This window comes from Lineus longissimus, chromosome 1, assembly GCF_910592395.1.
Source record: "Lineus longissimus chromosome 1, tnLinLong1.2, whole genome shotgun sequence".
Classification (NCBI taxonomy): Eukaryota; Metazoa; Nemertea; class Pilidiophora; order Heteronemertea; family Lineidae; genus Lineus; species Lineus longissimus.
This window is the reverse complement of record NC_088308.1, coordinates 21238993-21258085: the sequence shown is the minus strand read 5'-3', so window position 1 is coordinate 21258085 and position 19093 is coordinate 21238993. Positions and strand designations below refer to the sequence as shown.

Below are 19093 nucleotides of genomic sequence, written 5' to 3'. Positions count from 1 at the left end.
CCCTGACTGCATGTTCCGGTAGGCCACCCTGCAGAATTTGCCTTATCACTCCGGTCAGTGTTTCTCGAATAGAACTAAAATGGAATAGGCTAATCATTAATCTCCCTGCTAATACCCTGCACCATGGACCAGGTTGTATAGCACTACATAGGTGCTGGAAGCTAATATTGATGTGGCAGGGAGAATATGCGTGAAGTTTGTGTATGCTTTTGAGAATGAGCGGAGCTCTCCAGTCGACGTGCTCTCTGAAAAGTTGTTGTTTATTCCAAAACCACCAAGATATTCGACGTATGACACCCTCAGTGACACTCTTACTTATGATCCACACCTACGAAGCCAAAAGTTGCAAGAATTCGACGCATTTCCGAGGCCCAATTTTGAAACAAAAATCGCCTCCTATTTAGCGGCCACAACGCGCATTATAGTATAGATGGTTGATTTGGGCTATGTATGGTATCAGATACTGTTCTTCATTCAGTCCTAATTAGGCGCGGATAACATTGATATCAGATATAACCATGAATATGTTACTTCAATAGGTTAATTAGTCATCATTTCGTTCTCTTATTTCAATCGCAAGTGTCACTAATTGACTTCTATACAGCGGATTGAAAGGTCACTGCAATTAAACCACGGTAATTCTTGATAATCCCTTGAAAAATCGTTGATGGCTATGTAAGGACATTGATGATGCCAGGAACTAGAAAAGAATTTTTTTTCTTAGATGCAATGAATTACAATAGAACCTAATTACAAAGTGGACGCTTCTTTTAGCAGGATAATCCGTAGCGACATGTGGTTGGTCCAAAGTTGGTCGTTTCCATTCAATTCGACCTATTTAACCGGGACACCTCTCTAACCAAAGATTTTTTAAGTGAGCTTCGGATAGGTTCTGTTACAATGGGAAATAAGTGTAATATTTGAAACATGATTAATCTCTTTTCTTCACGTTGTGTTCAGTTACTGTTTCAGAATAGCCGTCAAGGGAGTTCCCTGATTGGCGATGTGCTAAATATAGTACCAATTTTCCGCCATATCTAATCCACGTAAATTGAAGCCATTTCGAGCACGTTCTGCTTTTCCCATGTAATTACCCACATTTTCCTGACTAAAGAGTCTGGCCATGCATTAAGGAAGCACTTATTATCTTGGAAATCTCGTATATATGTTTATGCGATATTGATTTCTCAAAATGTCAACTCGGATAACCCCGCGACGGGAGTCCTTTAATATGGCTATATCTGGCACCATGAGTCACGAGGAGGACCCAGGAGACATAACTACATTCTGAAAATAGAACATCTTAGAGAGAAATCGAGTCCTTGAGCGGATGTTTTTGGGTTCCCCATTACGATAACACAGCCATCGTCTAATTGCGACCGGGACACACCCAGGAAGACAAGGTACAAATCGGGGCTCAGAATTAAAGCCAAGAAGTTTCATTTCTTTCTTTATATACGATTCAGGTTTTTGCCCCGGATAAGTGGAAAAATGAGAGACTATCACTGTCAGCAACGAATATTCGCTTGGTCCACCTCTTCTCTCCACATGCGGGTCACAACTTTCAAAGTGGGGCTACTGACCTTTAAATGGACTGCGTCGTCTGTTCCGAGATGCTTTGTAATAGTGATTTTATTTCTAGCAATCAGGGGATTGACCGAAATATGATAGAAAAATCGCTTCTGGTGCATCGGGGATTGCCAAAGATCTGTAGTTCATGTGGAGCGAAGAGAGTGGTTTCATTTTGGCCTTTCCATTTGACTATACGGTACTTGAGTGATCGCAGACGTCGAGCACTTGGGAATGCCCTTGCTGAGGTCAGTAATCAAATAAGGGGTGCCCCAACTTAGTACTTGATAAAATAATCTTTGGAAAACGCCCTTGCTAAAAATAGAAATCCAATTAAAACCAAGTGATAGATCAGACCGTGGATACCCTAAGGAAGGGGTAAAATTCCTGACTCAAATTGTCACAAAACGCCAGGTGATGGGGAACGCCCAGTATCAAACTAGATTGTTACCAGTGCGTCGTGACTGTCCAAGCTGTACCGGACGCGATTTTTTTTCCTGAACCTTTGGGGCACTATAGTGTACATTTGTACAGGGACTTTCAGCCAATCAGATTTCGACAAATACATGACGTCAGAAGACTTAGACACTTTAGAGCAGTTGGTAAAGCGCTCGTCAGAAATGGCAGAATACGATGTTCGATCCAAAGGTCGCGAGTTCGAATCCGGTTTTGGACAACATTTTTATTTTTATTTTTTTCTTTAAATTTTATTTTTACAATGCGTTTCTTTTCCCATGTTGATTTTAGATATTTGAGTTATGCTGCCTGCAACATACCTACAGAAAGGACAATAACAATAGCCCATCTCCAAGATCCAAGGGATAGTCCTTCAGATATCATATTGCGTATGAATATACAATGAGACTTGTCTCATGTGAATGGTCTTCCTCCAGTATGAATATGTTTCTCTGCAATTAGACTTGTCTTTCGACAGCCGATACTAAAAGCTGAGTATTCGCAAGATTTTCTAAACCAAAGGTAAATTTTAGTTCTGGGCTTTCTCGGGAAAGGCGCGCTCTGAAAGATCGTTGCTATCCAATGACCTTATATCCGCCAAAACGAGTTGAGTCACGTGTTTCTGATTGCCAATATTAACGGGTATCCGTATCCTAGCTTAACTGCTTGAGAAAAGTATGGTTATAATGCAATACAAATTAAGTCATACCTGTAATCGTATGCCATCATTTGATAACTTAAAAATGGGATCCCATTTAATCACCATCAAGGGACTAGATCTTACTTAATTGAAAGGAATTTGAATCGGAGAAGTAGTATTGGCAATCCCTCTGTGTGGATCAGGTATAATATCAAAAGACGAAAAAAAAAATTTTAAATCGGGGATTTATATTAAACTCAGCTAGACTATCAAAATTGCGTCGTATGTGGATTTGGCTGGTATTGTTAGCCAAAATAGAGATACAATTGTAAGTGATATTAATCTTATACATTATGATTTTCTTCAATTATTATAAGTATTTATTTTGGAAGGGGGTTTGTCACGAAATACAATTCATGCTAATGCCATCATTTTCATGACAATTGAAAGCACTCAATTACGCCTACTTAGAGATTAATAACTTGAGAAAATGTGCTTTATCTGTTTCCTTGAGAGTACATGTACACAAATTCATCTATAAAATGTTTTGATATATTTTTGATCAAATATATGTACTTGAAATCTTATAGTGTGATTTATTCGGATCCATTTGATATGTACATTGAAAAAAATGGACGACGGTCTCGAGGTTTAGTCGCAAGCGGACTGATTGTCCCGATGGAAAAACACTTCGCTGCCGAACTCAATAGGTCAGCTGGGCGTTTCAGAACAGATGATCTTTCTCTCGCCTCATCTATAGTCCATCGGAGATGATTCGAGGAAAAGACGTTTGCCGCATGTTGCTGGCGTTGGCTCTTCTTCTCAACTTTCAAGGTAACATTTAAAATTCATATCAAAAGATTTGGTTGCTCATGATAAGTACGTGTATAATGAAAGCTATCATTTCGTAAACTGAAAAAACCGCAACCGCACTCTGGCTGCATTTTGTTTCTAGTACTTTTGACTGAAGTAGATCCACAGACCAGAGCTGACAGAGTGCGTCGCTGTTTGTAAAAGAACCTGTCCACCAAAACACGAACATCAAAAGGATTTAATAATGCTCTTTGCTATGTTCAAGGTTTAAGTGCGTCGCCTTATTACACCGAGTGTTGCTACAAGGACTCTGTGAAGAATCATTGCTGCAGCAGTAGACAGTACTGTCACATCCAACCTCCAAGGGACCGCTCAAACCCAACGTCATGCTGCGCTTTATGGCGGTACCGCTTCGAGTATTGCACGTTATCCGGACAGAATATGGGTTGCGATAACGAAATTACGGAGTCACGGTGCTGTTCGCGTGTAACACATGATCTCAGAAAACCCCATTCGACATGTTGTCACGGCATGAACAGAAGGCCAGCAGGAACACCAACCACTATGTCAACCACACCCTCTCCTTCTCAATGCTACAACGTCACAACCACACATAGGTCTACTTGCTGGACGGACACGCGTACGCCGGTGACGACAGCGAGGCCAAATTTGGGATACCCCTTCTTCATTTTCGGGATACCTTTAAAGTGCGTATGCCTGGTTTGATCGATAATGTAAATTTTGATTTTAAACTTTGAACTGCTAAAACAGTTGTTTTTGGTCCACTGATTTTTTTTCCAAAAATAAATACACCAGTAACAAATGATCAGGTAATCATGCAGCGTTCATGTACAACATTCCGCATAAACGGATAACCACATTTTCTGCCGGGATTTTTACTATTTTCGCTATTTTCGCACTGGAATTTTCTAATATGTATCCTAAGTCTGCATTCCTGTACTTTAAATTCTGGTATGGTTTTTAAAGTGTGTATAGATTGTGCACAAACTATATAAAATTTATTTTACCATGAAAAATAACGGGGAATTAAATGAAAAATTATTGGTGTCATCAGCAAATCTGGACGCCGATGTTGACTTTCATTTCTTCCAGTTGGGTGTGGCTTGGTGTAGGAATGACCGCAGTGATATTTGTGTCCGTAATGTTTTGTTGTGGGTTCGCTACTGGAAGAAGATGTCGACCTAATGCAGGTAAGAAGTCGATTCCGTGATACTAGCAATTTCATAGTACAACGCTCTTACCATCTGTACAGTCCCAATGGCAGGTACGGACGTCGGATAAAGTACGGAAGACATTTTTGCAGTCCTAATAAAGGCCAATAGTACAATTTCTCTAAAATTTTATGCATTATTAGTTACTCGTCCAAGGTTGTGAGTGTTACCCTAAGGGCATTCTCATCACGTAATATTTTATTTATTTATTTTAAACGATTTGTTACAATAAACCTGTTAGAGACACGGGAAGGGTGATCCTCCTGAAAAAGGTGGTCAACTATCACACTATTGAAATGCTGATGATGATGACACTATGACATTAACCCAGTAGTAATGAACTATACTTTCAGTCAGACCACAGCCCTCAAAGTGCGCCCCGTCTTGGAGATCAAGGAAGTATTGAAATCTTCGAAATGGTCGAATGGTTGGAAAGCGACAGCCCGAGGAAGCGACAATTCACATGGCGATCTTTGCCTGGCTGTTGTAACAAGTTCATTTAGAACGAAGAACTGTGAGGGTTGTATTATTAGCATTTAACATCAATTCGTGACGGCAACAGAATAAGGCTCTAGACAATTGATCATTATAGCATAATGTCAAAGTTTCGTAGTGCATCTTTGATTAACATGGTTTATAGGCTAATGTCTTTTGTCGAAATGATGATTTTTGAATATGACATTCAACAGAGACATATGTATTATTACACTCCTGCGCAGTGGTTTAAAGAAAATGAAGCAAAACGTGCGTGTGACCGTCGCCACTGCTTTGGGAGTGTCAGTCGTCCATTCTGGGATATACTTTGAACTAAAAACCTCACAATTGTCCTCATCATCTGGTGCATTTTTTTTCAGTGTGCTTTGTAAATCAACACCAGGCACTCTGTTCCCTAATATAGAGCATGTTACAATTATCCTTTGGGTTTCTTTTTCATTACAAGGCGCACGCCACCCTCTGACATTTTAAAAGAGGATCAATCAGAGGCGACAATCCAGGAGCAGCACATCTATTTTTATATTGATAACAGGCGATTTTTCATCAACCGTTGTGAGATCTCGAAGTGCTCACAGTAATGCCGCAGTCAATGTAAATCTTGTACCCCCTCCCATATCACTCATCTTGGGTCAACGTCGTATTAGGGTCGAATTCGGGTGAAAACTTTATTAATTCTACCCCTGCCGTCGAATCCCTGTCAATAGTGTTGACCAACCAATAATTTTGATAGAAAGTTGATTACAATCAATGAGAAATATCAGGAAAATACCAGTGATGACGATTTCATTTCAAGTCCCGGGTAAATGAGTTTAAAATCATGATTCTCGAAAAAATGCAAATCGTCGACTTGCGTGTACATGTAGATGTAGTGTCGATCGCTTGAGTGTGAGTGTGTGTGGGGGGGGGGGGGGGTACAGGGTTTACTTTGACCGCTGCATGAGCGGTGGGAGTCCAATCATACTGGTTACTATCAATAAGATGTGACTCATACTTTAAGCACAGAGCTGATATTGGCATTATTGCCGATTCATTTCTAGAAATAGCTCAGTTAATGTCAAACGCCGCTCACAATTAATATAGCAAAATCAGAAAGTTTATTGGTGTAAGATTTCAAATCAATTGTTTTTGAATGATAAAGAACATTTCTACTACATGTATATTTAACTCTATACATGTAGGCAGGGACCAGAAAGGTAAATAAAGTTACTCGAGGTCAGCATTGTTGAGTCTCTCCCATCGCTCAGTACACGTGGGTCACTGCATCGCAAATGATCACGCTTGCACGAGGAATGCTAAGGGAGCACACTGGTCTATTCGATCTCGTAACTTTCTCTAGCCCCACCCCAAAAAAAATCTTAAATTTTGTTGTCCCTCCATCTTCTGTCAATCGTTGCGTTAATTCAAAGTCCTCAAAGAAATACATGTAGATCATGTACTGGTGTAACGAAAAAATTATAATCTCTTATTAGACTGGCCGGATAATCTCTTATTAGACTGGACATACATCTTACTCCGAGCTCTAGATGAGTTTGCTAATTGCCCATTGGATAAATAATTAATTCATCGTTTTTGGTGATGCTAAAATCGATCTGGGATACCAACCGATCCTGCGCTGAAAGAACTATTTTTGTAAGTTGAAATCAATAGATACGATTTCTAAATATACATGTAGTTTGAAATATCGATACAATGAATCCATTTTTAGATTAAGTCAACATGGATAATGTTTTACCTCGGGGTAAATAGAGACACATGCGTTGAATAAGATATCACACATTTTACGAAATATAAAAACTGAAATAAATGATCATTTCTAAATATATATTTTACAGTTGAATAATTATATTGTGTAACTAAAGCATGCAGGGTTTCATTATCGATTTAGCTACATGTATGATGACATTCTTTTCATTCTGACGTCATTATTGGATCTGTAGGTAACAATGAGAATTAATTACGTCACATGTGTCCAATACGACATCTTCAAATAACGACAGCAGCGTTTTGACTCTTCATTCCCTCTGCGAACACAGAGACTTTTTTATCTGGTACCTCATGACATTCACACTATTTTTAATCAACCGTTTAACTTGGAAATGTCAACCTAAAACAAAGGTAATATAAGATGAGATATAGATAATTTACACTTTCTATCTTTAGATGCGTTTTCACAATGCTTTATATAATGCTGTGATGGTGTACATATTCATCAGTGACACTGATTGAAAGTGATTTCCTCGACCTCTTGCCCCTGGTTAAATGCGAGTTTATTTGCGATCGGATCTTGCTGACTGCCATGCATGATGGTGGTGATAATGTTACGTGTATGACTGTTTTCTGTTATATTGTAAAAAAGAAAACGTGACCGTATTCATTATTGCATCTCGAAATATACCATTGGACGTAACAGGTAAAACGAATTACACAAGGTATTCAGCATTTGAAGCATTTCCTCCCAAATTTCGTTAAGACGACTATTATATAGACGGATATCGTAAATGTTAGTTATGACGTAGGCCTACATTTTATTTAAAAATAAACACGCGATAGAAACTGTCGCAGTGATATGGAGTGATGTGCTAGGCCAAAACGTGACTGAACCGACACTGTCGGAAGACAGCCCACGCCTCGGAATTTATACAGCGACACCGTTTCCATCGAAACGAGCAGCACTACATCCGTTATCTTCCTCTCACCCCATCAGTGATATTTTGAAAAAAGCTCAGCGATTTAGGCTAAGTTTAAGACAAAAATCTCGCCTGCACTTGACTAAGGACGCTAAAATTCGTTGATGGAGATCATATGACTTCCTCAAATCATTTTCATTAGGGACCTTCTTTATTTTTATGTTTCCCTAAACGGGGGCAAGAAAACAACTGCTATTAATAGCCTATATTGATTAACTGAAGCCACATAAACATATACTAGCTGCTAGCCATATTAGATTAGTCAGAATTACGAGCAGATTTGATATACAAATACTAGCAGTAATTCTTAGCCATCGTTAGTTAACCCTCATAAAGGCAGTACGTGTTGTTGGTCGAAAAGGTCGTGCATCACAGGAGGGAGCAAAAAGCTATGGTGTTCATAACTGTAGTGTGATCATGATAATATTAGAATGGTATTATTTGTACAGGCGCGGATCAAGGATTTTTGCAAGGAGGTTTCACTTCAATCGCCGTAGATGCGATTGTCAAGTAGAGCTGGCTCAAGTAGATCTCAGCATCAACTATTAACAGGAAAGCGCTGACAATGGGCAGGAAGAGAGCTGACGATGGGCAGTGATATCAAGGATTTCCCAACGTCATGCAAGAAGGACGGTCTACGCACTTGGTCGTTGCATTGGGGTCCATCAAGTGTCAATGCAACACGAGAAATACAGTACATGTATGAATGATATTGGGATTGCTTTATTGCATAGTTCTTTTAAAAATGTTATCGGGGGGGACGGGGGTCGCGTACCCGAAACTCACCTCTGGATCCCCGCCTGCTGTAGGACTTTATTCGACACCACGTCAGACTTGAAGACTTTTATAAAAACGTTTGAATATCACCCACCATCAATTTTTTATGGCATCGTAACGTCAGTCTGTTTATACTCTTGGAGGATGAAAATAAAGATTATGGATGATACCATTTTTTTAATCAGCAAATTGTGCCAGTCGGTCGACAACGCCAAAGCAATAACCTGCCAACCGGAATGTTTTGACGGCAATCTCGCGTTTGTCATCAATTGCCGGAGGTAATTAGCCATGGTTTCATGACAGGGGGTTTCCTAGAATTGTTGGTGACAACCTCATGATTGCCCAGTCAGCCAATCAGAAATCTTGACATCGTCGCTCAAACGTAAACAACCAAAATTCAAATGATGCCTTGGTTATTTGCATTTCACATTGAAGTGTCCAAAATGGATGTGCATTTTCTGTTGAAGATGCACAGAGAGTTCCATTCAGGTAATGTTGAGTCATGCCACTGGTGCTACCGATGTGCTAGCTAAACGTCGGATATTCTTATCCATTTTCTTGCTATTTTTAGCTGAAGCCAATATATCAGGAAGGAAACAGGATTTCGGCCTAGAGTCGGTTTAGTAACTGCTAACAAGCAAAAAGGATAATATCGGTGACGAAATCTCGTTCCCATATCGGTGAAAATATATCTCGAGTAGCAGTGCCTGTAGGATATACATGTAGAAATATCGTACATAGGATTTTTTTAGCTATGATGTCACAAGCTTGACTGAAATAACTATCATAATATAGTTGGTCCAATGTTCTATAAATCGGAGATGAAAGCTTTGTCGCTTTGAAGTTATCAATCATTTCTTTCAAGCGCTAATCTGTAGCAATTAGCGCCGAATGATTCTTTATATATATTTGTTATCACCCAGTATGCGGTGATGCTATGAATAGTACTCGATAAGTTGCTACATTTAATTGCAACTGAAAATTACGTCATTCGAATCAAGATGGACGATGCTGAAACGTTACAATAGTCAACTCCGCAGTGTTTGCTTTTTTCGACGTGCTAGTTGGACCGTAATTGTGTCCATTAGTTTTGTGATCACATAGCTTATTGTTAATCATTTTGCCGGTCCATGATGACCCTAATCATGCAATAGGTCCGTTGACCTACTCCGCATCTGCCAATAAAATGATATTGGACGCCTACGTCTACATCGGTGATAGCTCCAATCTTCAGAATGTCCACCTTGTCGTCAACAGCCTAAACAGCTGCCTCAACCCGATCGATACCTCAGTTAATCTATATTCATGATAAAAGGCATGGATTAATCAATCTGTTGGATGTGTATTGACCAAAATGACATTCAATTGTAATAATGCTGACACTTTTATTTTTATGACATTTTTATGACCCATCCTAGTCCTGAGATGTAGGTCGATCTTTATAGGCATAAATGTATTCCTGCTGATGCAACTGTCAATCACGCGGCAGGGTCATGTCGGATGATGCAATTAAATTCACTGTATGTCTCTCTTGAGAACGTCTGTAGTTGAAAAAAGGGAAGGTTTTAGACGAACACCAATATAAACTTTGAACACCACGACTAGATATAGCACAAAGGTACGGTATACATTCAACAATGAAGTTAGTCCTCTAGTTACGGTCGTCCCTCTCGAAGGGGGTCATACTCATCATAATCAAGGGGGAGAGAATATTTTATTGATGATCAAGTCACCTGTGGAAAAAATAGATGTGCTGTAAATGATCAAGACAAAGTAGGTCAGTATGGTTGGAATCTTGTATTCGGTCCTTGAAGTAATAGGTGGTTATTCATGTCGGTGTCCGTGATCGTGTTAAAATGAAAAAATGTGATATTTCAAGGAGGTGATAAACTATTCCCATTCAAATTTTGTTGACGGTGGCCCTTTTTCAGAATGTAGGCCCTACCACTTGGTGACGTCACACTGAGAACTGCTGCGTTTTCGATGGACAAGCTGAACCGTGCCACCTTGAGCATTCAGCTAAGTGATAATGTGGGTGGGTATGTAGATGCCATCAGCAGTTTACATTATCACAATCATCTAGAATCCCACACACCTACATAAATCAACCCTGTCTGAAAAGTTTCTACCATTTGGTCGTCACCCCTATATCCGGTCATATGTCTTATATGAGTAAAACTTCTGATATGTTCATTTCGAGAGAGAGATTATTGCGTAAAAGTATAAGGTTTTATGGTGAAGTGATCTCAGCGTCTCTGACTAACCCCGCGATAGATGTACACAAGACTGTCTTGTAGAAGCCACAAGCTGAACATTATATGTTCCGAAGAAGGGAAGTTGTGTTTTAAAAACATATAAGGCAAAACCAGAGCTCATCATCTTGTCATGCATTATGTTAGTTTTTCAACAATTTCTCTTTCACTGTAGCAAAGAAAATATCTAGGTCGAATATGTCTTACTAGCGAGATTCAACACAGTTAAGCATACAATACATATATAATCCTCTCGCCATCTGGTTACAGACCGTAACAGATGGCATGGGCTTGGTATTTGATCCCAATTTATTATCCATATCACAAAACATTGATCCATTATTCTACATCTCAAACATCGCAGGGTGTTTTCAGGACACGTAACGTACTTCGCGATGACTCGGCCAGTTTTGTTTGTTTCTGGGGCTGAGATACACCCCGCCAATGCCAGCGGGGGAGTACAAGAAATAAAACCAATTTCTGGAGCCTGGATAAAATGAAAGGTGGCATTCGTACAGGCTGTGTCTTTCATACACAAATCAAGTCCAAGAGACACATCTCGGCAGCAGTACATGTACATTGCAGTGACTAGATTTAAATATCGAGTTGAGAGCTGAGCGTCATCTAGGACAGTAGCTCTATGACGTTATACGGCGATTGTAATGTAAGGTTGAAGGAAACCGCAGACTCCGGACGAAACCTACATGTACGTTGTCGAGAGTGACTTCATTTCTCTGTAAACCCCCATTGGGCATATTTGTCTTTGAAGGGTTTTTCAAAAACTTAAACCCCCTCATTTTTAAGAAAAAGGTGGATTTCGTTCCGTTTCTACTGTTTTCTAACCAACAGATATAAGATAAACTCTGCAACAGTGGGATCCGTAAAATGGTTCTTAGCCCATTTTTTCTCCGTTATAAACTAAGGCTCTTATGGATGATATAGATTAACACGTTTTTCCATGAGATTGTCACAACACCGCTTATTTTAAGAGGAATACATGTTCATCAGAGACGCAAACAGTTATTCCGGAAATGACAGCGCTCTTATAAGGGAGATAAATTTGAGAGAGAAAATTGGCACTTTTCGTCATGGATTCGTTTGACATGTCTGAGTGATATCAGAATCAATCATCATAATTACGAACTAATCTCCGGAAGTAAGAATAAAAACAAAGAAATTACCATCCTGAGATACAGGTTTTTGATACTCCTACATTTTCGTATACAGAAAGGCGGAGTATATTTAAAATTACTGGTTATGTCAGGATGAGAAATGACAAAGCCGACATTCAGAATGTGGGGGGAGCTGTTCGCGATATACCTGTCATCCAAGGGCTTGTCCAGCGATATACGATGCGTAAAATCTCATCACCCTGAATCACAATGTATCCACAGAGAGGAAGGTTTTCTCTCTCTGTTTTTCCTCTATGTAATGTCAAGCCGATTTCCGGCCAGGGCTGGACCGATTGGGATTCATATCAGCCGTCCATCGGGAGGAGACAGTTAGCTCTGTAGATGATCCTTCTGGATTGAGGCGTAGTCTCTCCAGTACTGAGCTGCATGTGGGGACATGTACTTGTCTTCCCTGATAGCTCTGTGCCACGAATAGCCCTGGGTGTACACTCGTTGAGAAACAACATCAACAACACAACGTCAAGATATAACTCAAAGACTTATATAATTAAATGGTATATTTTATTGATATGATTAATTTGAAAATATTCTATCGTGTCATGTTTATAAAATGGACGCATTATGAATGACAGTTGATGAAAGGAATGTGCGAATGGCTTTATAATGAATGAGAAACACCAAAGGAAATGCAAGTCCTGAAGGTCATGTATTTTTAACTTAGCCAGCTTTCCAGTGGGTTATTTTTAAATTAGAAGAGAAAGTTGTCTCAATTCTTTTTAATAGAAAAAAACTCATTTTCGATACGACTGCGTGATACATAGAAATAGCGGACATGACCTCATGTGTATGCAACTCCTCTGGGTTCATGCAACTTCCGAACTGAGCAAACAATCAGATAGCATTTGTTATCCTCCAATTTGGAGTATTTTAAACATGACTATAATACAGTGTGAAATCCTTTTAGAAAAAAATAATACAGATCTATTTTTTAATTTCGATGCCAACGCAAAGCAACCCGATCCCGTTGTTCAGTTTCGGAAATTCGGAATGAAATTATGAATGAGGTTATAAAAGTATGAAATACAAAATACATGTATTGTTCCATGCAAATACTGGAGTAATGTGTTTCATTCTAACTTGAAGAAAGGCAAATGCAGAAATGATTATAAATGTACATATTTCCAGATTCTAGTCAGACTGAAACACACTTTACAAGGATGGGAAAAGGAGAAATGTTAAAAACTGCCATATATTTCAAAATTAAAAACCAGATGCTCAAAATAGACACTGTTATTGGCATCCACTCTCAACATCTACCTCTCACGGACCGTTTTTGAGAGGACCGAATTCATCAGCAAATGTCGAAATTCGAAAACCAAAGTACATGTATATACTGTTTTATATTGAAAGTTATAAAGTTATACAAATAATTGTTCAACCATCATTTAACAACTTTCAGCTAAAAAAGAATTCTGTCCTCAAACCGATGTAAGACTTATTTTTTTCTAAATCGTTTTTTGAAACCATTTTTTGGTAAGTGACCCCCTTTTAGTGCCAACTAAAAGAGTAGCCATAGAAAGTTAAACATTGTTCTGTATTGTTAAAAACTTGAACTGTCATTATGCTTTAAAATCAGAAAGTTAGGATTAAAAGGGCTTGTTTTCCGTATCTGAGTTAACTCTCCATTTGAAAAAAAACCCTCAAAAATAAGGTAGATCTTCTACCTTTGCATTGCAGCATCAAAAAGATATGTGACCAGAAATAACACAGGAACGTATGACGTGACGCTTGTCGTATTACGTAGCCTTGATATGATTCAGACCTATAGATTTTCATACACGTAATACTGTTGCTAAACGTGATCAATCAATGCGCAGTCTTTTCCTGGATTCTGTAACCTCAGCAGCTAGCTGATGACGAAAGCGAACGCTATAGAGATGGCAGTGATGTGATATCATTGTAATCTGGTATGCATGCACAGGCGAAGTGACGCGGTAGCAGGTAGGTTAACAAGGTAGTACATATTGATCGTGGCAATGAATTCGTAGACCGTTAGATTCGAAATTCAGAGAATGCATTAGCAGTTAGATTCCGTTTAATGCTATCGCTTATTCAAATGGGATTCCATTAAATTCTATTACTAATTCAAATAGTTGGATATTGGTATTAGTAAGACTATAAATGAATTGTTGTGAGTAATTGCTATGATGCATGTTAAGTGGCAGACAGCATGATTCATATCTTGATACACCTGCGGTTTTCATTGTAATGTAGAAGCGTTTGTCATTTGATGGACAATTGTTACATGAATGAAATTGAAATTTCTATGACTATGCTCTAACACGTAAAGCAACATACAACATTTGAAGACCATTCCTCATAAATGCAAGCCTTTTTCACTCATGTTGACCTTTATAATATTCTCGCAAAAAAATTAACGAATGAAATTATTCAGCTTTTAATTTGAAATCAGAAGTCCCTTCCTTTGATATTTTGAGTAGGCTGTTGACGTTTGAATATGTCTTGGAAAGAAATAATTCGAATCAAAAAGGAATCGAATCTAAAAAAAAATAGTTGGGACTTTGAGTAGGCTGCTGATTCGTTTTCAACTTTTTCCACATTTCTGTACATTACGGCAGCCTTTTGAAATAATTCATAATTGTATAATGTTCTTAACGCTATCAAATGAAAAACATTTCTATCATAATGATGTAGTTCACTGACTATGCTTAGCATTATGCTTTCATTTCGGTCGCTATGACAACCACGTGTCTGCGAAAGAATGTCGATGGTGGCCATCGGAGGAGACGTCAGCAGAGTTTCTATGACTGGTTTATAGGATTCCTTAGGGGATTACCTTACTCTCGGAGTCATGACTCGGTTATATGATGATTCAAAACGAATTACATCATTTCCGACAGACTGGTTATGACAATGAGTTGCCTTGCAACCTGTTCTTTGTTAAAGGATTACACCTTGTTCGTCATTGTTAGTCACTTTTGTAAATGACGTCACAAAGAGCGAGGGAGTTTCCCAAAAGAAGCAAAGTCAAGAGATGAAACTGTCGACACTACAATGTAGTAACGTAAAACCTGGCCTTTAAATTTGCTATTAACCCTTACAGTACGAGAAAAATTTGTTAATTGTCTTCCCAGGGAAATACAACGATATTAAAAGAAATCTAAATATCTTAACTTGTTCAGTCAGTGAGTTACCGCACATTAGGCTACAGTAAACCGCCAAATTTTCAAGTTTGCGCCGATTCATTTTTGGGATTCGTGACAATTTCTTAAGAAAACAAAATGTTCACGATCAGCTGACACCTGCAGCAACATAAAGAATAAAATAATGATATAAAATTTGCATTTTCGCAAAAAAATGTTTGAGGAGAAATGAGTTATTGACAACCGAACCAGTCCGAGTTCTTTGAATAGCACCAATATATGCAGAGCACAAACGTTTCAAATCTCATAAACTGACACAGTTTTTGTCCGCAACATTTTACGGATGCCACTGTTCTGGACGCATGAATCAGCCAGCAGTATAAAGCCTAAGTCCTAAAGAAGCAAAACACCTTGGAATGTCCGAGTGAGCAGTATCCATTGACGAGGCTTTCCTCACGTTGACATAACCCAGTCACACACTCGTTTTTTCCTGAACTGTTTGTTAATTTTCGTATCGATTCCGTATTTTTTTAACATGTCCGTCAATGCGTCTAACTGTCCATCGTCCATGTTACATGCCAAGCCATCCTCGCTTGCACCACGGCTTCTGACCTTACTTCTCACCGTCCACATGTCGTCCATGTACTTGTTGACCTCCTTTATTCCGCACCGCTTCTCTGGTTTTTGTTCGAGCATTTTCCGGAACAGGCGCATGAGCCTCGGCGAAAACTGTCGCCACTGGGACGGTATTCTCAGCGTCTTGCGACGCTGCCACAAGCTGAATTCGTTGTAGTAAGCATCACCGATATTGGCATTTTCCCAAGGGAAGTTGCCCGTGACCATACAGAAGAGAAGCACTGCTGCACCCCAAACATCTGCACTGCACTCAACACTGTAGTTCTCGTTCCGCACAGCCTCACAAACCTCGGGCGGCGAATATGGAATACTCTGGTTCGTTTTTCTGACCATTGTACCAACTTTTCGGGTCATACCAAAGTCAACAATTTTAATTCTGCTGCAGTCCTTTTCGAAGATAAGAATGTTTTCGGGCTTGATATCTCTATGAACCAGACTTTTGCTGTGCATAAATTCCAATGCTGATGCGACTTGTCGCATAACGTTTTTGGCAATGTATTCAGAAAGTCCAACCATGGGTGTGATAATGTCAAAAAGATCCCCAAGTGGCGCGTATTCCTGTGCGAACACAAAGTGATCAGCTGTCTCGAAGGAAACATCGAAAGTGTTCACGATTGACCTGTGAGGTGACAGGTAGTACGTGTAGAAGAACTCACGTTGAAAGTCAATGAATTTCGTACCGGATTTTGCTATGAGTTTTAAAGCGACTTTGGTCTGCGTGTCCTTGCATTCGGCTAAGACCACCTTTCCGTACGTTCCACTGCCCAAGTCCTTCAGAATATCGTAATGTTCGTCAAGTTCGAGATGAAGCAAGTTTTCAGACGTACTGCTCCTTGGCGAAGAAAAAGCACTCGATGTCACCGACATCTTGAAAACGTATCCTGTAAACTTCTTGATAAACAGCAAGTGATGGTGAGAACACTATGAAGATGTTATATCGTTTAAGATCGCTCACTCTGTCGTTGTAGTATCGTGGTTTCTGCTAAAGCAACTGAAGCTCCTCTAAGCCGCCGCACTATTTATCTAGCTGATGACACGCCGGTTCTATTTTTAGCGTGGCAGCATCAGGACTGACGTCACAAAGGATTCCCTCTACAGCGTGTGGAGAGGCAAAAAGACATCGATCAATATCATGATATGAATCATGTAAGTTGACACACACAGAACTACACGCCCAGGAGGTTATGGGGATATCCTTTATGAATCCTAGCGGCTACTGACGAAACTAACCTGTTATACTCTCGTCTCACCTATCTAAGACCGGTTCTGAAAGTTCAGTGCATCCTAGATGCATGTAATATGCGCATGGTCAGTAGATGTATTTAAACATGCCTGGTTTGGATAAACAACGGGTTGGTAACATCATGGACAGACACTATAGATTTCAGTATTCTATAACACATGTGCATGTATTCTCGCTTCAGTGGTGACGTCACTTTCCGGCTGGCTTTTGCTTCGATTCCGTTAGTATTAATTAGCATGTCTTAGATTGGTGAAACATAAGTATTTGACATTTGTCACTGCAAGCTTATCTGCTTTATGAGGGATTTATACCGAAGGGCATGCTATATCACGCTTGATGACTATCTCCTATATAATATTTATAGTAACAATCGATCAGAAGTTGCTATAAGCGTCACAAATATCTTCTGGTGACAAATTTAGATTGGTTCAGATGCGCAAATCGATACAAGCCTTGATTCACTTGAAGATAAAAATCAAAATCAATAAAGGTTGTGATATTTTGATAATTTATTTTGTGTGTTGAAGGTTGACTTACGAAGCTGCAGACAATGTAAATTCCAATTTTAGAATTGTTTCTGCATTGCTGTGGACCGCAGGTCGACCTACGAAGATGCGAACAACTATGTTACTAATTTTGGCAATGACACTAAGCAAAATATTTTGGCAATATCTCGGCACATTATATCTTAAAACAATTGCCAGTCAACAGTGATTTCTATAAAAAGCTACTGACATTTCAGAATACTGCTACTTCATTTCCCAAGGCAGTACTACCGTTATTTTTCCTTAAAGGCTAAATGTCGTGAGAAAAAACAAAGGGAAAACGATATTCTTGATCAGACTGTCGAAGTTGTTACAGACAATGTTGTTACTAATTTTGGAAAGGTCACAGTGCAAAACTACAGAGTGCGTCAATAAAAATTACATATCAAAAAATGGCTGTGTTTTGTCAATTTTTGGATGCTTGGCAAATCTTGACCCATATATATGTAACAACACCATCTGACTGGTACCATCTAACTAGACAAGCCTGCAAAGTCTGTCACCTAGTGAGCATTTCCACGAAGCGAACAGTGGCTGCTTACATGCAGAAAAACGGCGTGAAACGGGACTTGCGAAGGATTTGGGCTTGCATTACCATGCAGAAAATAAAATCAACGTGTCCCCTCACGTCTCTCGGAAATCCCTCCCGCTGTTACTTTTTACAACGAGTTGATTGAAAATTTCCATCTTAAGAAAATTTGAGAAAAACACGTCTCTTTATTTTTCTACACGTAAATTTTAGCCCAAATCCTGCGGAAGTCCCCTTCCACCGCCATCTTGTAAACCACGACAGCTCGCCTAAAAATAGCCATTGGTGACTGACTTTTTAGCCGCAGACAGCTGGTAATTTACATGTAATGTAAATTGGTAACATGAACAAATGCAATCAACAATTTTAAAGTGTGTCATATTTATTGATGCACTCTGTATTTTACCAATCAACAAGATGTAATTTTCGAAACGGCTGACATTTTCGAATATAGCAACTCAATGAATTCCTAAATTTCCCAAAAAAATACGTATTGAATTAAGTCTGGTTTTGTTCTCAGTTAATTGTTTTACATTGTCAAAAATATGCCTACACTTTCTTTCAAGGAGAGGTGTAATACTAACAATGAAGAACCGGGACCTAATTTATTTTTAGAAATATTATTGCCCAAAACAAAGACTTACTAGAAATACAAACGACCTATGTGGCCTTATTTGTGAAATACAGGAACAACATATTGACAATGTTTGTGTGATTTGCTCGTTCTTTGATATAACAAAACTATATTTAGATACAGAAGGTGGCATGCACACAATGATATCAAATTCGGAACCATTCATATGAATAACATGGTAAACAACAAACGCAGATGAAAATAAGATATAAATATCATAATTTTTCTTTCTCTCAATCACAGCACGTTTATTTCCCGAAAGTTTTACCAGCCAATTTAACGTGAGGG

General features: G+C 39.0%; 1 protein-coding gene and 1 long non-coding RNA gene across 2 annotated transcripts; one reads left to right on the top strand and one right to left on the bottom strand.

The window, feature by feature from the left end:
• Positions 1–3412: 3412 nt before the first annotated feature.
• On the top strand, positions 3413–4681 carry LOC135482927 (uncharacterized). Its single transcript, XR_010446281.1, has 3 exons — positions 3413–3499; positions 3744–4185; positions 4592–4681. It is a non-coding gene; the product is annotated as an uncharacterized LOC135482927 (long non-coding RNA).
• Positions 4682–12618: 7937 nt separating this feature from the next.
• Positions 12619–16830, bottom strand: LOC135491767 (serine/threonine-protein kinase SBK1-like). Its single transcript, XM_064777890.1, has one exon. The coding sequence runs from the start codon at positions 16719–16721 to the stop codon at positions 15672–15674; it is 1050 nt and encodes a 349-aa protein (XP_064633960.1). The 5' UTR covers positions 16722–16830; the 3' UTR covers positions 12619–15671.
• Positions 16831–19093: the final 2263 nt, after the last annotated feature.